This window comes from Diceros bicornis, chromosome 11 (genome assembly GCF_020826845.1).
Source record: "Diceros bicornis minor isolate mBicDic1 chromosome 11, mDicBic1.mat.cur, whole genome shotgun sequence".
In the NCBI taxonomy this organism is placed as follows: Eukaryota; Metazoa; Chordata; class Mammalia; order Perissodactyla; family Rhinocerotidae; genus Diceros; species Diceros bicornis.
In genome coordinates this window covers 71,935,768-71,954,390 of record NC_080750.1, presented here as the reverse complement: position 1 = coordinate 71,954,390, position 18,623 = coordinate 71,935,768, and the positions used below count along the sequence as shown (strand labels likewise).

Genomic DNA, 18,623 nt, shown 5'->3' with positions numbered 1-18,623 from the left:
AAAGTAGCCACAGTGGGAATATTTACACCATGGAAATCAGCAACTGCTACAAATGATAGCATCCTCATCTCCCACTCCCAGAGCCGGATGTTCAACATCTACTATCGTGTCTCTGCTGGAGGGTCTTCAAAAAGTTGTAAGCAAAGGGGAGACTGGGGAGTTAAGACTCTCAGAGAGTCTGGAGTGTTCTGAGCCTGAGACAAGCTCACCATCACCAGCACGATGCTCACGCAGGGGCAGCCTCAGTCAGCCAGGAGCCAGGTGACCCCCACCCTCCACATCACCTCCAGGGGTCAGAGCACGGACCCTGGAGCACACTGTGGGGTCCAAATCCCTGCTCCCACAAACTACCCGTGTGACCTCGAGTAAGTTGCTTAAGCACTCTGCCTCAGGTTCCTCATCTGAAAAATGGGGAGGTAATAACCATTGTACCTAGCTCAAGGGACTTTTGTGATGATGGATGAGTTAACCCATAGAAAGCCATTAGAACAGTGCCTGGCACAATGAAAGACTCAGCCCACGCAGGCTATTGCTGTTGCTCTTTTCCTATGGCTGCAGGGCAAGCAGGCTGGAGGAGAGGCCTGGGAGGGAAAGCTCTCTGTCCACACTATGGGACCTTGGGCAGCTCTTGGCCCCTCTAGGCAGTGTCCTTATCTGTACAGGACAGGCTTGGACCAGATACCCTCCCCTTCTCTAGTGCCAGTGTCCCTCCATCCTGTTAGGTCTGCCGGTGATGAACGCAGCTCTCAGAGGAATGCCTGCTCCATGCCTCCTCTGTGCCCTGCCCGCTGGACCCACTATGCCTTCTTCAGGTCCCCTTCTTGACAGGGGTCCTTTAGGTTCTGAGCCAGCCCTCTCTCTAAAGTGACCAAAGCCACGGGTCCCTCAGCCTGGAGCGCCCTTCTCTCCTCCCCCAGGTTAGAGGTGCAGTTGCTGCATCACCTCCCCAGGGAAGCCTTCCCTGATGCCCAGGTAGAGTGGGGCCTCCTTCCTAGAACCAGACGCCCGCACTCCAGTGCTATGTCTGCAGACCTCTGAGCACCTAACACACCATGCCTTGAATATCTGCCAATCTCCCCGCTAGACTCCTTGAGGCAGGAATTTGTCATTTTCTTCTCTACCCCTTACCTGGCCAGAGAGGACCCTCAAGGATGGAATGAGGGAGGGAGGGAGGGAAATGTGGGTGGAGAAAAGGCAATGGGAAGGAGGGAAGGAGACCAGGCACCTTCTGAAGCAAGCCCTGCCCATCTATCCTATGCGCCCCCCACCTCACACATCCTCCCCTCCCCCCACACAATCCACACACTCTCCTCCCAACACACACTCCCCTCCTCCCACAATGTCATCCCAAGCCTTGACTTTCTGCTGCAGAGCAGCCCCCGTTACTCCACATGGCTTCACTGCTCCCTCCAAATCTTGGTGTGAAAAAAGAGAGAAATCACTCAGATTAGGGTTGGGTAATGAGCCATGTGAGGAGAGCAAGCACCGTATTCCTCACTAAGCTTGGCTGGTCCAGAGCTTGCCAGCTCTACCCTCCCTCTTCCTGCCAGCTCAGGGAATATTTCCACCTCCCCATGGTCCCCTCTGTGGCTTTGGGATTTGAGTGGAGGAGGAGGCAGGCAAGGACAGAGGCAGGTCCCTGAGAGTGAGCATCCCTTCTAGCCCCAGTGCTTGCAGAGGCCAAGAGGCTGGTGGTTCCCTCATAGCCCAGCCCCATACCAGGAGGTCTGCCCCTCCTCCAGCCATAATCCTGTCCTCCCTCCTGCTTGGTTCTTCCCCATAGCACAGACTGCCATCTGACATCCTATAAATTTTATTTGTTTTTTTGTTTGTTTATTGTCCCCTCCTCCCCAAAAATGTAAACTCCACAAGGGCAAAGATTTCCATCTCTTTTGTTCATTCTGCATCCCCAGGGCCAAAACCACTGTTTGGCATTTCACCGGTGCTTGATCAATATTTGTTGAATGAATGGAAAACTACATCTCCCACCCTCAACCCAAACACACACACTGATACCTCTATCCAGACCAAATCTCCGGCTGTCATCTATTTCCTGCTAAAATGATAATAATTGAGGTGTTAGGTGATAATGAACTTAAGGCATGACCACTTTGTAGAGTATTTGCATTTTATGAGGGAGGCCTTTACAAATGATAAAATCTTTCAGGAGCAGATGGAGTGAGGCTATAATGGGTTAATTATATGGGGGAGATATTTTGGGGGCCCCTGTGCTCTGCTCAGAGTGTCTCAAAGCAGATGAACACATAGGGGAGAGTCAGGCCCCCATATCCCACAGCCAGCAGCCAATGCCCCTCCGAAGCCTAGTTCAGCTCTCCCCAATCCCTGGGGAAGCTGCAGTAGCCGTCGGGACCTCTCCCCTTCCCAGCCTAGCCCCTGCACACGAGGCCTCATGTCTGTCTTTGTCCAGGCTGCCAGGGCCTGGAGTTGGAGTTCAGGGGATTGTGGCTCTCTAGAGAAGCAGTTCCCACCAGGGCAGGGTGGCCCAGTCTGCAGCTCCTGGAGGCTCCCTGGCCTTTCAGTTAGGTGTCGCTAGGCCAGGAACCTCTGGTGCCTGGACAATGCTGACCCTCTGGGCTTTAGACCCCACAGCAAAGGCCGGAATATTTATGCATGAAGCGGGAGACCCCACAGAGCACAGGGGTCGGTGATTCAGTTGACGAAGCCCTCCTTACCAAGCGTGTCGCGTGTGCAGCATGCATGCTTGGCCCAGGGAGAAGAACATGCTGCGCCCCAGGGCACTGACCCCTACCCCAGTGCCCCCCTCAGCTCTGATCTGGCCAGTGCTTGGACTGCTTCAGGGGACCCCATCCAGAGGCCAGCCTTGGAGGATTCCTGAAAGCAGAAGGAGTCCTTCAGATTGTCCCTCCACTTAGGAGGCTCCCCCAGGGGGAGTGGTGTCTGAGCTTGCCGTCAGGAGATCCCAGCCTGCCCGTCAGGAGATCCCAGCCTGCTGAGCCGATTCTGTTACCCCTCTTGGGGGCGCTCTGAACGGGGGCCCATCTCGAGTCCACACTACTAGAGGAGGGGCTGATGGAATTACCTTCTGCGGCCAGAGGAGACCCTGAAGGCCCAAGCCAGTGATGACCTACAGTGCCCACAGATACCAGCAGTGACAAGCTGGGACATTCAGAATGTGACTGCATCCAGACACCGCGCCCTCACAGTCCTCCCGCTCAGCGGTGTCAGCGGCACACCTGGAGCTGCCAGTGCTCACCCAGATGGCGACCACACCCACTCTCAGTTCTGGGACAGAGCCGAGCCTGGAGTGGGGCCAGCAGGGAGAGCTTCTGGGCTGCGGGGGGGGAGGGGGGGTCACTAGGACTCCAGCCAGATCTGCTATCTTCTCTGGGGTGGGGCAGCATAGAACAGGCTTTGGGGGAGCCCAGGCCCTTGCCACCAGGCCCCTAAGTGCAGCCCCTCCATCCCGCTGGTCTCCATTAATCTGCTGGATGTTTTGCCAACTGGTCAGTCCTTCATCCCAGCTCTTCTCGCGGCTCCAATCCCCTCCTCAGGCCGTCTATCATCTGTCCACTTGCCTGGAACAGCAGAAAAGGGCAGCCTCTTACAGCAGCCAGGCCCAGCCCTCAAGGACCCTGCCAGCTGCCCACAGGTACTAAAGCCTCTGCCCCAGCACCCCAACACAGGATCTGGCTGTTTGTGCGCCTCTGGCGAGCCTCAGAGGGAGCCGGCTGAACCAAGAGCAGGTGGATCTAAGAGTTCTCTATCCCCACCCCTTCCCTGGGGCCATCCGGTGTCCTCTTCCCACCGCTCTCAGTCCGATGCCTCGTGGACACTCAGACGAGCTCTGAGATATGAGCTGATAAGAGTTTGGGCATTTGTTGCCATAGGGACTCTGGAAGATAATGCTGACTCATGGTTGACTAGAGGTACGCACTTTCCGCTTGCTTTCCCGTGATCTTATTTAAGCCACATGCAATCCCATGAGGTCGATGGGTGTTACTAACCCTGTCTTACAGATGAGAAAACCGAGGCCCAGAGAAAGGAAGTAACTTGCCCAAGGCCGCACAGGAGTCAGGGCCAAGTGCTGGAGCCAGACCTCTTTCCACTCTGCCACACTGCCTCCTGAACGTCTTCAAGGCACAAAGGGATGACACTCCTTAAGGACAGTAATGAGCATATTGGCAGGTGCCGCCCCACCATGCAGGGTGCTTTGGCATGCTGGAAAGGGCTTGGCTGACTTTCATCAAGCCTCGTGACCTTGGCAAGGCATCGAGTCTCAAGTCTGAACTTTAGTTTCCTCACCTGTAAAATACAAACAACACTCACTGTTTGGGAGGAGCAGAGGAGCACGTCGGATGCTTCAGGTTCCAGGAAGCCCTGTGCCCAGGAGAGGGGACACAGTCACCACACCCCCGATGGCACCCACGCCCACGTTGGAGACATATGACATACTGTGACAGTGCAGCCTCCATAGCTGACTGTGGCTTCCGTAGACAAAGCTGCTGCCTCTCTCCTGACTCCCTTTGTGAAGGAACAAAGAGGGCCAGGCCTGCGGCTGAGAGCAGAAGCAAAGAAGAAAGCTCCGTGGAGCAAGGGCGGGTCAGGGCAGGGGGTGTGGACTTGGAGACAGGCGTTCCTGGGAGCTGAGAGAGGGCGAGCCCAGCGGGGACCACAGGAGGGTACAGAGGCGGCTGGACTGAGGGACAGCTCTAAGCCCAGTTTCCAAGGAAGGTGAAGCAGAACTTTCCAGCCCAATGCAGGTACCTGCAAATGAAGGACCTCAGTCCATGAAAAGCGCCTCCCAGGTGTTTATAGCTGCCCCCAAGTACTGACTCTCTGTCTTCCAGCACTCACGCCACCTCCACGGAGATCACCGTGTCTTCTGCTTCTGCACTTCTCTGCCCGCAGGGCACCATAAATTTTTAAGGCATTGGGCCCTTGGATCTGCTAACAGTGCTTGTCAACCTGTAGCAAAGCAAGGAAACTCTCCCTTTCCCTTTTCTGTCTCAACTTCCACCATGGGGATGCCCAAATGTGCAGCCAGTGCTTTTTGTGAAAGAGCAGGTGCTGAAAGACGAGTCCTAGAGATAGATACCCAGACATGGCTCCACTGTGATCTATGTGAACGGTGCCCCTTGCACTAGTGCAGTGCACAGCCTGTACCATTGTACATGATGGCCCTGTAGACACTATACAGTCCTCAAAGCACCCCATCTCTCTGACAACTTGTGCTTTATTCCTTGGTCAAGCTTGTCATGCTCGCCTGAGCCGTCATTATGAATGGTGCCCCCTAGTATTGTTCATTGCTAAACCTGCACAGCCATGCACAGAGATCTACAACGCCATCTCCTTCCTTTAGGCTAAATTCTATCCCAGAAAGCTCCTCTGTCCTGTACAGTATGGGACCCACCCTACCAGTTCTCCAGACATGTCTGAATCCCACCAGTGGTCCCCACTATACATTTAAATTAAGACTTTTAACCCATATTTTCCACTTTCCCTCTTGGCAAAGTCATTTCTGCTGCCTTGCTGTCCTGGCAATTTCCCCAAAAGAAAGGACTATAGAGTTAATGGGAACTTTGAAGGTCTTCTAACCCAGCTCTGCCATTTTGCAGATGGCAAAATAAGGCCAAGAGAGAGGAAGGGAAGAGACTTGCCCAACGTGTCACAGCCAGTTAGTGGCAGAGCAGGGATTAGAGCTCCTAGTTCAGTGTTCTGTCTGGTGTCCCAAGTTGTCCCTCCTCCCGGACATGTGGAGATTAAGGGCACAGAGTTGCTGAACAAGCAAAGAGGCCACAAACGCAGAGCACACTGCACTGCTGCTGGTCTCTCTGCCGTCACCACCAAAGGAATCAAAAGGCCTTTTTTTGACAGAGGCAGCTCTGTTGTGTCTACTGGGAAGCAGAACCCTGTGATGGGTCAGGTGACCAGAAGGCGGTATCAGGAGAACACAGACCGGCTGTCAGGATGTGACAAAGCCTAAAGGTCGACTGTCCTGCCGGGGGCTGGCCAAGTCTCTGCCTTAGGTTCAGGCTGGGCTGGCTGGTGAATTCAGCCCAACTGGCCCTCAGGTCCCAAACACTGGATGCCTGGCTCTGAGTGCCGCACCTACTTCCTGTGCCTTCAGCTCCAGCCTCCCCGGCCGTCGTCCACACAGCCTGCTGAGGCCTCTACACCCAGCTGGGCCCAGCCCAGCCAACCCTGGCTGGCCATGCTCCCCTGACCTCCTCAGCCCCTCCTCCAGCACCACCTCCACCCCCAGAGCCAGCCAGGTTCCCACTCCTTCTCAGCCAACAGTCCTTGAGAAAAGCAGGATTTTTCTCACTGGTTCTCAGGCATAAACCTGGTTTGCACAAACCAATCCCTCAGGCCACATGGCGGCACTGGAACCTGGCTTTCGTAACCACCCTGCTTCTTGCAACTTGTAACCTCTTGAGGCTTCTCCTTCTTCTGTGACCAGACAGAGTGGTCTTGTCTCAGCTGCTCTCCCCTGAGCTCCCCTGGATAACTAGCCCCATCCCGCCAGAACCTCTGGTTCCTTGCCCAATCACCGTCTCAGTTCATTCCTTCTTGTGTCCACACCTTCCCGTTCAACCAGATTTATCCCATGCACCTCTCCACCCTCTATCTCCTGTCCATCAGCCGTTGTCTGCCCTTGCCTTACAAACACTCAGGGACCAAGTCGTTCCTGTCTGCAGTGGAAGCAGGAAGCTGGGAGCCACAGGCTGGCCACTGCGCCCTGCCTTGGAGTGGCCTGCTGAGGAAAGCTGCCCTGGGAATTAGGGTCAAGGATAACGTGGGCCAGGGACTTGGGGAGTAGTTCCTGGAGGAAAATGGAAAGAGAACAGGATGCACAGCGTTCCTTCCTGTATGGATTGGTGAGGTAAATGAGCAGCCTCGGTCTTAGCTGCTCTTAATTAGCCTAGACCTCTGGCTCGCACCCCTGGGAATTTGCTCCGGGACTCACAGTGGTGACATTGGGGAAGGGACGGGAGAGCAGGAGAATCAGGCGTCCTTGTCATTGTCGTCGTCGTCCCCCCAATTCCGCCCATCCCTCTCCTGCCACCTAAGAGGCTAAGATGATCTCCCTGTGGATGTGGCATGTGTCAGCATCAGTGATTTGTTCCTTTGCATTAAGTTCAACCCTAAACAAACTCTAATAAAATGTAAATACATCTAAGAGGGATTAAAAAATCCAGGGGCTCAGTTTCCTGCAGTGGAAGACAAGGACTCAGGCGAGAGCGTTGCTGAGGCCCCTTCGGCTGAGACATTCTGCTCCTTGAAGCATTGGGGAGAGGGCTTTCTCAGCCCTGGGGACAGCCCCCCACCCCCACCCAGGGCCCTGGCTGTGGGGGAGTGGGGCTGAGGTGTGGAGACTGCACAGGAAGACAGGCAGCCATCAACAGGGGGAAATCTGCCAATGCACCGTTCTCTTCAGAGTTTGGCCTGCTAAAAAGTGTGCCCTGAGCCAGGGCCCTGTCTGTGCCTCCTGCACCCGGAGGCCTGGCCACAAGGTTTTTAGGATGCATCAGAGGGGCAGCACCAGCCAACCCCGACTCCAGACTCAGGGGAGGGCCATCCTCACTTCAGCCTCCTCCTCCTGCCACCGCAGGATCTCCCCCGCCGCCTGCTCCCCTCATGCTTCTCTTCTCCCAAGGACTGAGAGTCTCTCTGGTGATGACCTGCCCCAGGGCATTTGCATTTTAAAAGAGGCCTCTAGGAGAGGAAGGGAGGACCCAACAAGCTTACTGAATTCCAGGAGTCAGTGGGGGAGAGGTTTCCTGATGGGGAGTCCTCCCAGGGTGCCGCAAATCATTCCATGTTGGGGAGCACCGGTGTCCCCCCAAGTAAAGTGGCCTTCATTTATTCTTCCCATCAAGAAATAGTTGTCCATGCCTACCTTGTGCCAGGCACTGCATCAGGCACTGGGGGTGCAACACTGAACTGGGTAAAGAGTGAATCCTCCCGCAGGACATCTGCAGTCTAGTGAGGGAGATGGCAAACTGCCTCCAGAGTGCTCTCTGCGCTCCTTTTGGTCCAGCCCCTCCCAGAGCCCCTCTGCTGGCTGCTGGGCAGTGACCCCGGGGTGTCACTGGTGATCACACCAATTGGAAGGCCATGCCAACTGGACCAGCAAGTGCTCCCACCCAGCACAGAGCCTGCCCCCATGCCCTGGTCCCGGCTGCCAGGCCATGAGAGGATGCAGCAGCTCAGATGAAAGGAGGAAATCTCCCCTGTGGCTTCTGTTCTCCGGCCTTGCCTCAAGCCAAAGGCCTTCTAGTCTATGAAGCAGCTTCCCTTCCAAGCGCTCTCACTTCTGGGCATAAAAGGGCAGGCAAGCGCCACTCTGCCTAGGGGTGCAGAGCCCCCAGGCAGGAGCCCCAGGCAGGAGCCCCCAGCCAGCAGCTGACAGGCCCTTGGTATTGCTCACTCTCCTTGAACACTCTTCTGCTTTTTTTTCTTTCTATCAAAAGCCTACTTCTCCTCCCCGAACAGGTTCTCCTCCTTCCATAGAGCCTAAGTTCACCCCCAAAGATAAGGGACACTCCTTCTTTGTGCCTCCACTCCCTTGCTCATAAAGTAGGGGTACCTCGCCCTGCTGCCCAGGGAGCCCTGGGGAGGTAAGATGAGACGGCGGGTAACACGGGAGCTCTGTGCGTTCCTGGCTCTGTGCTAGGAGCTGTGTGTTTATTCACTCACTCAGTCTTCACCACAAGCCTCTGAGAAACATATTATCATCTCCATTTTACAGATGTGGAAACAGATGCACAGAGCAGCTGCCCAAAGACACAGCTGGCAAGTAGCAGAACCAGAATTTGAACCCAGGTAGTCAGGCTACAGTCTGTGTGCCTAAGGGACTACACTGAACTGCCCCCAAAGGAGTTTGTGCAAAATCCAGAACATCCCTATTCTCCTAACCGTGGTTACGAGAATCCTAACTCCCTCAGACACACCTTCACTCCAACCCCACCCACCCAGCCCTCTCTGGTCAGACACCTGAAGGTGCAAGGCTGACCCTGCCCTGGGGTGCAGGTCACAGAATCACCTAACCCAGCTCTGGGACTCCAGCTCCCCCACAAATCCCTCAGAACCAAGTGCTCCCCTATCCACTCCCCTCCCAAAAGCACCAGATACCTCTGGCTCAGGGCTTCAGGAGCTGGTGTCAAGAAGAGGGCTTCTGAGGCGGGAGGGAGGCAAAGAGGAGAGAGACATGCCTAGCCAGAGCCTGAAGATGGTTGGGCCCTGCTCCACGCTGACCAGCATCGGATCGGCCTGGGAGCTGAGGATCGGAGCAGAGCAGCAATGGACAGCCGCCTGCCAGGGGGAAGCCAGCCTGATGCCTGATGGGATCAGATACCCCTCCCAGACCCCCCATTCCTCTACCTGCCATTCCCAGCTCACTGACCTCCCCCCTTGCTTCCCAGCCCCACCCTTCTTGAGGTCTCCAGCTACCCCAGTGGGTTTTATAAATGGCCCTTGCAGAAGGTGGGCACCTTGGCTAATTGAAGCAGCGCCCATGAGGCAAGAGGCGGAAGGCTGGTTAGCATCACAGCTGAAAGGTGGTGGCAGCAAGAGCTTGAGTATAGCCATCAGGGAGGAGTCTGAGTGAGCAGAGAGGCCTGGGCAATCTGGGCCTTGTTATATTCTGAGCTCCAAGGTGGGAAGTCACCAGGGGGCCCTAGCCACCCCACCATCAGCCTGGGAACAGCTTATGGGAAGGACCACAGGCCAACACACACACACACACACACACACACACACACACACACACATCTCACTCATATGCCCTGGAAAAAGAAAATACAAAGGGAGGCGAGAGGAGAGAAGAAACAGGAAGAATGAAATAGTGTGCTTATGTGTGCATGTACGCAGTTATATGAATCCTTGCACACATCTCTATGCTGGCCACCAGTCATGATGTCGTTCTTACCTGCCTTGATGTCACCTCTGCATAATAATTAGCAAATAAAAGCAGTTCTAATTGTCCTCGTCACGGCAGAGCATCTTGTGGTGTCAACAGCTGCCAGGTAGCAGACCCTGGAGCTGACAGACCCATTCTTGATGGAACCGTCACTTGGGCTTACACTGCCCTGTCTCCTTTGAGACCAGTCTGTTTTCTTACCTCTGAATTTGCCCCTTAAGAGCCAGGGTGGCAGAGAAACACTTCAGAGGGCATTATCTCTGTTTCTGTGTGAGGAGATTGATCCCCAAGACTCCCATCTTCATGAATCCATGCAGTAAACAACTCCTACATACCCACTCTGCCTGTGGGCTCCATGAGGGTGGGGGACAGGTCTGTGTCACTCCTCCTGGCCCCCCAGCTCCGGGTGGGGCTGGTACGTGGCATGAACCAATGAATGATGCACATGTCGTAGGCAAAGGCAATTGAGGCTGGCTGAGCTGAGCTGACGCAATTCCATGCAGGATGACCCACCCGCCTGGTCATGTCTTCTGAGAAGGACCCTGATGGCATGGTCAGCATCCTCAACAACTGGTTCAAGGACTTTCATTACCCCTCCTAACTTCCCCAAGTGCTCCACTTCCCCTGCCCCACCAGCCCTCACTCCACCTTTCTCTAAGGCCCCAATCTACCACTTCCCCTTTCCAGCAAAGCTAGCATCAGAACGAAGAACTTAGAAGTCCCTGCATCTCCAGCAGGAGGAGGGAAGGGAGGAGGGGAGCAATTTTCAGCTTAGGGTCCACAGGTCTCCAGGTGGGATTCTGAAGACCTGAAGGCACAAGCTCTGAAATGCAGATTCCTCAAATTATCCTCCATTCTTTTGGGTTGTAAATATTTAAGTTCCCTCCTTCAGGGCCAAGCCCCCACACCTGGCAGCAGCTAAGCCCCCAGCGGCCTTTTCCACAGGCTAACACTGCCCCCTGCTGGACTGCGCTAGGATGTCCACCTCAGGGGCTAGTGACGCAAATTAGAAGTGTGGCGTCCTGGCCTAAGAGCCCTCCAGCTCCCACCCCTGCCTGGAGAGGGGAAGGATTGAAACCTTAGACGTCTTAAACCTTCCTGCCTCCAGTGTAGTCTGGGGCTGGGACTGGGTGGTGGCAGCAAGGGCAGCCCTTTTTCCCAGACAAAAGCGGCAGGGTTCCTGGAAGCCCCCCACGCCCTCTCCAGCCTGCTCACCCATTGCCTCAAACTCCTTTAACAACGGCAAAGGGACGCACGAGATAACGCCTCCATCACAACACACCTGGAGGCTGCGGCGGTCCACAGGTCTCTAGTTCGTCCCCTCCCTCCCGAGCTCTGGAGCACCTTTCTGGCTGCTTTTAGGACTCCTCTAGATGGGCAGAGCTAAGGCATCTTCACCTCAACACATCAGAAACTCAGGTCACCTTCTCCCCTAAACCCAAATCTCCCTAGAAACCCTATTTCTCTGTGTTCCACATCCAGTGTGACTCCAAGATCTGCAGGCCCTACCTCTAGAAGGTCTTTTGAATCCCCAGTCTTTTCTGAACGTCCCCTTCCAAATTGGCCCTGACCCACCCTACCCCCTGTCCCTTTTCCACAGGCTGTAGGTGTTATTGCCCTAATGCTCAGCTCTTATGGACCCTCTGCTCAAAAGCCTGGTCACTCCTTCCCCTCTAGTTAGGTACAAATTCCTCCACACCATGGTTGGAATCTGCCTTCCCAACCAGACTGCCCCATGTTCCCTCGACTCTGAACGTAGAACCCTTGCCTGAGCACAATGTCCCTCCCCACACCTCCATCATGCACATTCTTCTACCCAGGATGTTCTCTTCACACCCCCTTAGTCTTCATCACATTCCTTCCCACACTTGAAGGTCCACCTTAAATGCCACCTTCAGTATGAAGCCTTTCTTGGGCCCCCAATGAACAGTTATCGCCAGGGCCCTGATTCACCACTGGTGGCACTCACGTCCCCATCTCGTGGTAGACTTCTGTGCTCTTGTCTCAGTCCCTTTGGCAGGAAGCATCGTGAGGCCAGGGCAGTCTAGAGCTTTACAAATAGTTCTCCAAAGTATTGGCAGAATTGGCTGATAGCAGAAATGTGTTGACACATCTTCCAACAAAAGCAGGTTTTGGGGCCGGCCTTGTGGCTTAGCGGTTGAGCACGCGTGCTCCGCTACTGGTGGCCCAGGTTCAGATCCCAGGCGCACACCAGCGCACCGCTTATCCGGCCATGTTAAGGCGGCGTCCCACATACAGCAACTAGAAGGATGAGCAACTGCGACGTACAAATATCTACTGGGGCTTTGGGGAAAAAAAGGAGGAGGACCGGCAATAGATGTTAGCTCAGAGCCAGTCTTCCTCAGCAAAAAGAGGAGGACTGGCATGCATATTAGCTCAGGGCTGATCTTCCTCACAAAAAAAAAAAAAAAGGCAGGTTTTGACGAGAGGAGAGAGCACAGGGCACAGAGCCTGACCCGTGGACAAACAGGACACAAGGGCCATGGAGCATCACAGAGCAGGAAGCACCCTCTGAGCCCGCACGGTGGAACTCGCTCATCTCACAGACGGAGAGGGCAAGCCTCAGGGAAGGCAAGGGACTGCGTGGGATTAGTCTCATTTCTGGCATATAGGAGGCTCAGTAACTGCCACCTCTTTCTTTTCCTCCAGTCCAGCTTTTCACACACACACACAGCTGCCCTGCTATCTTCCTAGTGTTGACCCTATGCTAACGAAGGGTTAGAGATGCTTGAACATCTTTCCCGGGGTGTTCTGACTTCCACAGACCTCCAACTGTGGATAGATGCTTGGGACCCAGCCCAGGCCCAGACAGGACCTTGCTGCTGGGAGAGGAGGTGTCAGCGGTGGCCAACTGGAGCGTTCATCCCCAGCAAGGCTGTAGCTATCCCATCCCCACCCCCACAGCACTCATGCCACACAAAAATATTTCAGAAATGTTTAATGCCACAGAGAAGTCCAGAACCTGCAGAGAGCCGCAGCCATCCTCCTGAGTGCCTGGAGCCAGGGCTGTCCCCTGAAGGAGACCTCGGCAGGCAGAAGGCCTGCAAAAGCCAAGGAACCAGGGCCACTTGCTGACGCCCTTTTGTCCTCTGCTCTCAGTGCCCTGGGTTCCTTTTAGGCCCGAGGAAGGAAAGAAGAGGAAGTGGAAAAGGAGTGGGAGGAGGGTGGGTCTCCTCAGGGCACTCTTCCTGCTCTGGGATGGTGACTCAGGCAGCAGGCTTGGGACAGACAGTTCCTCAGACCAGACTTGGGCAGGCCAAGCCTAAGGTTCTGGAAGGGGCAAAGGGAGGTTCCTGGGATGCAGCGGGCAGGGAGGGTTACCAGCAGAAACTAGAAGGGAGGCCTGCTTTCCCCTCCGGCTCCCCCTCACCAGCCTTTAACTCCCTCCCCGGTGTGCACAGGCCCACTTCTGCACTGGCATTTGATGGGATCCACATCTCTTCTGCCCCCCATCACTTTGGGCCTTTCTTAAGTACGACATTGTCATACTCGGTTCCCTGTGGCCAGCCAGAGGCAGAGAAGTCCTGCCCCGCTGAGTAGACATGCTGGAGGCCACTGGGGTCCCCATCAGCTGTGGCCTGCCTCCTCCAGGCCTCACCCCGGGGCTCCCGTGGGCTGTCATACAGGGACAGGGCAGCCACTCCCTCAGGCTCATCATATATGTGGTCGGGTTGCACAGGTGTGTGCTCCTCAATGCTGTCATACAGAGGGTCAACCGGGGGTTGGGGATGGACCGCCAGGATGCCCCTCAAGCTCTTCCCCAGGTTACGGGCCACTGCATCGAAGGGCACTGCGTATTCGCCCTCGGGGCCCCGTGGCCGGGGGGCTGGCACTGGGGCGGTGGGCGAGGGTGGTGGTAGTGAGTCGTGGGGCCGGGAGTAGGGGCTCTCTGGCCGGGGCAGCACCGTGGGGACTGCAGCTGGCTGAGTTTGGGGCCCAGGAGGGGTGGCATTCTTCTGGGCAGAGATGGCCTCTTCCAGGGCCAAGAAGATCTCGTTGCCTTGCCGGGTTTCAAACTCAAAGTTGCCCTCTCCCGAGATGCAGCGCCGGCCTGCCTCAAAGGAAAAGGTGACCTGTGTGGAGGGGGAAAGGGAGACATTGACCAAGCCAGAGGGTGGAGTTGCTCCTCCTGGACACGGCTCCCAACCAGAAACCTATCACCTCCAACTTCCCTCCACCAGGAACGTCTCCCTTCCCTCCCTCCATGTTTTTCCTCACAAGCAAAGTCCTCTCTCATCTCCCTTCTCTCCCTTCATTCTCCCTCCCATCCATTCAAGTCAGGAGCTTGGCACGTAGTCCGTCCTCAGTAATGCCCGCCACTCTTTTCTATTTCCCCTCTCACTTCTCTCTGCCTCTCCTCCTCTCCTTCTCCCTCACCCCCACCTCTTTGTCTCTCTCCCCTTCTCACACGCTCTCACTCCCCTCCCCTCCCTGGGTGTCTCCCCACCCCCTCAGCTGACTGTCTTTCCTCTGCTGGCTTTTATCTCGCTTTCCTTCCTCCTCCCATTCTCTCCTCCTTTGGGGTCCCCCTTGCCCTGACAATCTCCTTTCTCTCTCTCACCCTGCTCCACTGCTGCCCTCCTCACCTTGTCCCGCCCGAAGCGCCGCAGAAACCTGTAGGGCCAGTCGTACAGCTGGGTGCCTGGCTCAGGGCCGCCCCACAGCTCCAGGGCACTCTCCCCAGCCCGGAGGGTATAGGATCCCCGGAGCCGGCACCTCTCACTGGCTTCTGTGGGCCTCATGGTCACAGCAAACTCCTTGCAGGGGGCCGCTGGGGAGGAGAGGGGAGAGGAGAAGGCAGTTAATGGGAAACAGCTGGCCTGCCTCAACTCTGCCCTGCTCTAAATGAGTGTGCAGAAGGTCTCTAGAAAAAGTATTATCCATGTGGCCATGACCCCACAGCCTGCATCTTGAAGGCTGAGCTGCTCTGTGCCAGGTTATACTCCCCAAAATGCCAAGTACCTCCACCTTCTACCCTAGTAGGCATCATGCCCTAGCCATATGCACCCCAATCTCTGCCCACATCCTTCCTGCCCCTGTTGCCAGAGCCTTGTCTTCTCCATCTCATCTCTCACCCCAACCCAGCCGCCTCCCAATCCCTACTGTCACAGCTGCAGGTGCGGCTGACCCTGGCCCCCGGCTCCCAGCCTGCCCTCCCACTGCCGACGCATCTGGTGCCCTCCACACCAGGGGGGAGCTTGGATGTCCCTCTATGTCCACCTGCTCCCCCACATACACACACCCAGAGGGCTAGATGGATTGCAAGAGGGGGACTGCCCTGTCAGCAAAAAGCTCCCTTGCCACAGGACACCTTAAATCCATAGAAAGAAAACCATTCTTTTTTCAGACAATTAGTCAGGTCCCAACAAGGGAGAGTTCAAGAGCAGCACCTTCACCTGGACCCCTCAGCCTTGCCCTCTCCCACCAGCAGGGCCTGGGAAGAGGGAGTGAGCCAAGGGGAAGGGCTGCCACTCAAGGCAGGCTGGGCTCCCCTACCTTGCGCCGTGCCGGAAGCGATGCAGAGAGGCTGATAAGGGGGCTGGCCAGGGCTGGGGGCAACCACAAGGCAGGAAGACTCAGCCGGCAGCTGCCGGCCCGCACCTCTTCCCCACCACGCCCTGGGGAGAGCAGCCGGGGAGAACAGGCAGCCCCCTCACCTGTGGTTGTGCTGCTGTATAATTCGTTCTCCTCCATGCAGGGCCAGCTGCCCCTCCCCTCCGGCCCCGACAGCTCCTTCCTCTGGCCCTGAGGAGGAGGCCCAGGTCTCACCGCCATCCCCAATCCCAAGCCCCTCCTCTGGCCTAGGCCGAGGCACACTCAGCCCGCCGCCCCGCCTGCATTCTGGGTTGGGGTCCCCCCCACCAAGGAACCACCCCCAGCATCCTGACCATGGCTCTTCTAACACCTGCCCACAGGAAGTATCTAGTGCCCCCACTCTCGCACACCCCCTTGCCCTTTCTGCACCCCAGGATGACTCACAGGGAAGGCCAGGAGGCAGATGGCCTGCATCCATTCGCCACGCTCTGCAGTGGGGGCTGCCAGCAGGTACAGGCGCTCCTTGGTCTCCAGGAAGAAGGCGCTGGTATCCCGGGGGCTGCTGGCCTCCCCACCAGCCTCAGCTACCCGCAGGCAGTCACTGAGGCGGATCACCCTCCGGGCGGCCTCTCCCCGGCGCGGCTTCTCTGAGCCATCCTGGAGCTCCAACCGGGCCAAAGCACAGCCCGACCCTCCATACAGCACAGCCCCGAACCGGCGCCACTTCTGAGCCCAGGTGTACGGCAGACAGGGTGCCGAAAGGGAGCCGCCCAGAGATGGAGAGATGGTGACCAAAGGGGAGAGGAGGGACCGTGAGAGAGGGACTGCGGCAGCAACCCGGGGGGATGGGGAGAGAGAGGTAAAGACCACAGGAGACCCAAGGAGGCAGAGAGAATAGTTAGAAAGCATTGAGACCAGCTGCAGGCAATCAAGAATGAGGCCTGCGATGACAGCAGCAAGCTTACCAAGAGCAGAAACGGCACAGTGATGAGCCCCACGGAGGCCGACTGCAAGGAGGCTGGGCGGGCTCGGCCCAGGAGATAGGAAAGGAGAGGCGAAAAGCTGATGAGTCCCTGAAGCCCAAAGGAGTGGTGAGGAGGGCAGCAGAAAGACCCGACTGGAGACCATCACTCTCGTTCCGTGTGCAGGCCTACAGAAGGCTGTGTCTCCAGGAACTTTGGTGGACCCTCCTGACCCTTCCCGCCTCACTCCTTGACAGGCTGGGCCATGAGGGAGAGGGAGAGAGGAGCCCTGGTGTGGGTCAGCTGAGGGAAGGAGGACTTCCTCATTCAGGAGGCTAAGGAGGAGGAAGGAGTTTGGACACAGTGGGGCCTTGGCTCCCAGAGACTCCAGCTCAAGTTTAACACCAGGCAGATGCACCCCACTGGGGCAGGAGAGGGGAGGAAACCTCTACTACAACCCCGAATCACCCCCTCCACTGTTCCTTCCACTCCCTTCCAGGGTGTCCCGTGAGAAGAAGTTACCGCAGAGCAAGAGAGGCAAGAGACAGAGCCCTCCTCCACCGCCCCCAGGGGAAGAGCTGTCAGCAGAGCATGGTGTAGGGCCTGCTGGGGAAAGAGCCCTCCCAAGCCTGAGCTCCGGGTCTGACACCATGGATGACACAGTCCCCGCTATCCCATAAGCCTTTTGGGACCTTCAGGGGACCCCTTCTCCTCCTCAGGAATTTCCAGCAGCCCCAGCCCCTCGGCCAAGCCCTGCCCAGCCCTGCTCCTCCTACCTTTCCAAAGGTCTGCTGCTGCTGGAGGTATAGGCAGCCCTGCTTCAGCGCCACCTCTCCCATCCTCTCACCATCGCAGGGCCCCGTGCCGCAGCCCTCTCCTGCCCCTCCCGCCCTCTTTCTCTCCTCTCTGCTGTGTGTTCCCCCTTCGCTCAAGTTCATTTCCTCTCTGCCTAGAGTTTTCTGCACTATTCTAGTCTGCTTGATGACGACAGGCCGATAGGCCCTGTGGTTTTTTGCTCTGTGTATGTGTTGTTTTTTTTTTTTTTGATGAGTGAGTTTCACACTCAAGCTTCCTGCATTTTCAGTGAGTAAGAGATAATTTTCAAAAAGTCAAATTCCAGCTCCTCAGTGAGCAAAAATTCAGGTACAGAAGATGCCTAAGGAGTCACCAACAAAGAATGGCTGACCCACAGGAACAAAGAGACCCAGTAACCAAATTCAACTGCAAAACCAGTAGCCAAAGGCCCCCATGCTCATGCTGGGTGCCTAGCATGACACAGCTGGAAGAGAACTTAGAAATCAACCAGCTCAACTCCCTAATTTAAAAATGAGGAGCCTGAGGCTCAGGAAGGTGTGAAGGACATACTCAAAGCCACCAAACCGGAACCCAGGTCTCTCAACTCAGTAAGAGCTGAGCCACACACACAGGCCCAGCACACAGGACACATCAGACAGAGCTCGCCACTTTCACACACACAGCTGCAACTGCTTCCCTGGCAGGATCATGCCCTGCCCCCAATGACAACACACTGACGTCACCTTCTTGCGAGTCTAGAAACATGAACATCCTACACTGAAACATGCTATGCTCCTAGAGCACATCTAAACTGTTGGAGTTCACCTTCCTTTCAGCCTTTGTGAGCATTATAAAGACACTTGAGTGTCATCTGGAGATTTTCTTTTCAAGTTACAATAGCAATCTCTTATATTTGGGAAAAAAAAAAATGCCTCATAGTTACCAAAAGAAAAGTGCTTCATAGTTACCAAAGCTTCCAGGCACACACTGTCACCAGCCACACTACCCATCTCTGGAAGAAAGAAGGCTAGGCATGAACACACCTGTCTGCCACTCTACTGAGGCTGAAGGGCTGGTGGGGGCAGAGGAGGAAGTACCAGGGCTCCTTGTCTTTAATTCAAGTCTTTGTCTTGTTGGCCCCTAAGTGGAATCCAGACTCCACGCAAGAAGATACACTGCTTTGGGGAAATCTAAGCTCCTCAGAGAATATTGAACTTAGAGCCAGATGGTTTAGAGAAGCAAGCTGATGGAGGCGTGGTGCAGAAATGTTGGAGGAACCGGAGAATCAGACCAGCACTCTTGGGGTAACCCCATAATCGGTGCTTGTGTAACCGGGCTGTTTCCTCTACCACAGGGCTTCGGTTGCCTTGGGAAGGAGAGCAGAGCAGTGCCCCACTCAGGCTGTC

At 55.9% G+C, this 18,623-nt stretch overlaps 1 protein-coding gene across 3 annotated transcripts; it reads right to left on the bottom strand.

Moving 5' to 3' along the window:
* Positions 1-12,848: 12,848 nt before the first annotated feature.
* DOK2 (docking protein 2) lies at positions 12,849-17,406 on the bottom strand. Of its 3 annotated transcripts, XM_058550589.1 has the most exons (5): positions 17,199-17,406; positions 15,905-16,186; positions 15,583-15,670; positions 14,512-14,696; positions 12,849-13,998 (listed from the first exon to the last, which is right to left on the bottom strand). In XM_058550589.1, the coding sequence occupies exons 1-5, from the start codon at positions 17,358-17,360 to the stop codon at positions 13,378-13,380; spliced, it is 1,338 nt and encodes a 445-aa protein (XP_058406572.1). In that variant the 5' UTR covers positions 17,361-17,406; the 3' UTR covers positions 12,849-13,377. The 3 variants fall into 3 exon arrangements, with proteins under 3 accessions (XP_058406572.1, XP_058406574.1, XP_058406575.1); XM_058550591.1 differs by lacking the exons at positions 15,583-15,670; positions 17,199-17,406 and having other exon boundaries at positions 15,905-16,029; XM_058550592.1 differs by lacking the exons at positions 15,583-15,670; positions 15,905-16,186; positions 17,199-17,406 and adding an exon at positions 15,422-15,576.
* Between the last annotated feature and the right edge of the window lie 1,217 nt (positions 17,407-18,623).

Coding starts and splice junctions, on each gene's coding strand:
- DOK2 (XM_058550589.1), bottom strand. CDS start 17,360: ATGAACTTGAGCGAAGGGGGAACACACAGCAGAGAGGAGAGAAAGAGG. Junction 15,671..15,904: donor TCTGCCTCCTGGCCTTCCCT/GTGAGTCATCCT, acceptor CCTCCTCCTCAG/GGCCAGAGGAAGGAGCTGTC. Junction 13,999..14,511: donor GGCGCTTCGGGCGGGACAAG/GTGAGGAGGGCA, acceptor CCCTCCACACAG/GTCACCTTTTCCTTTGAGGC.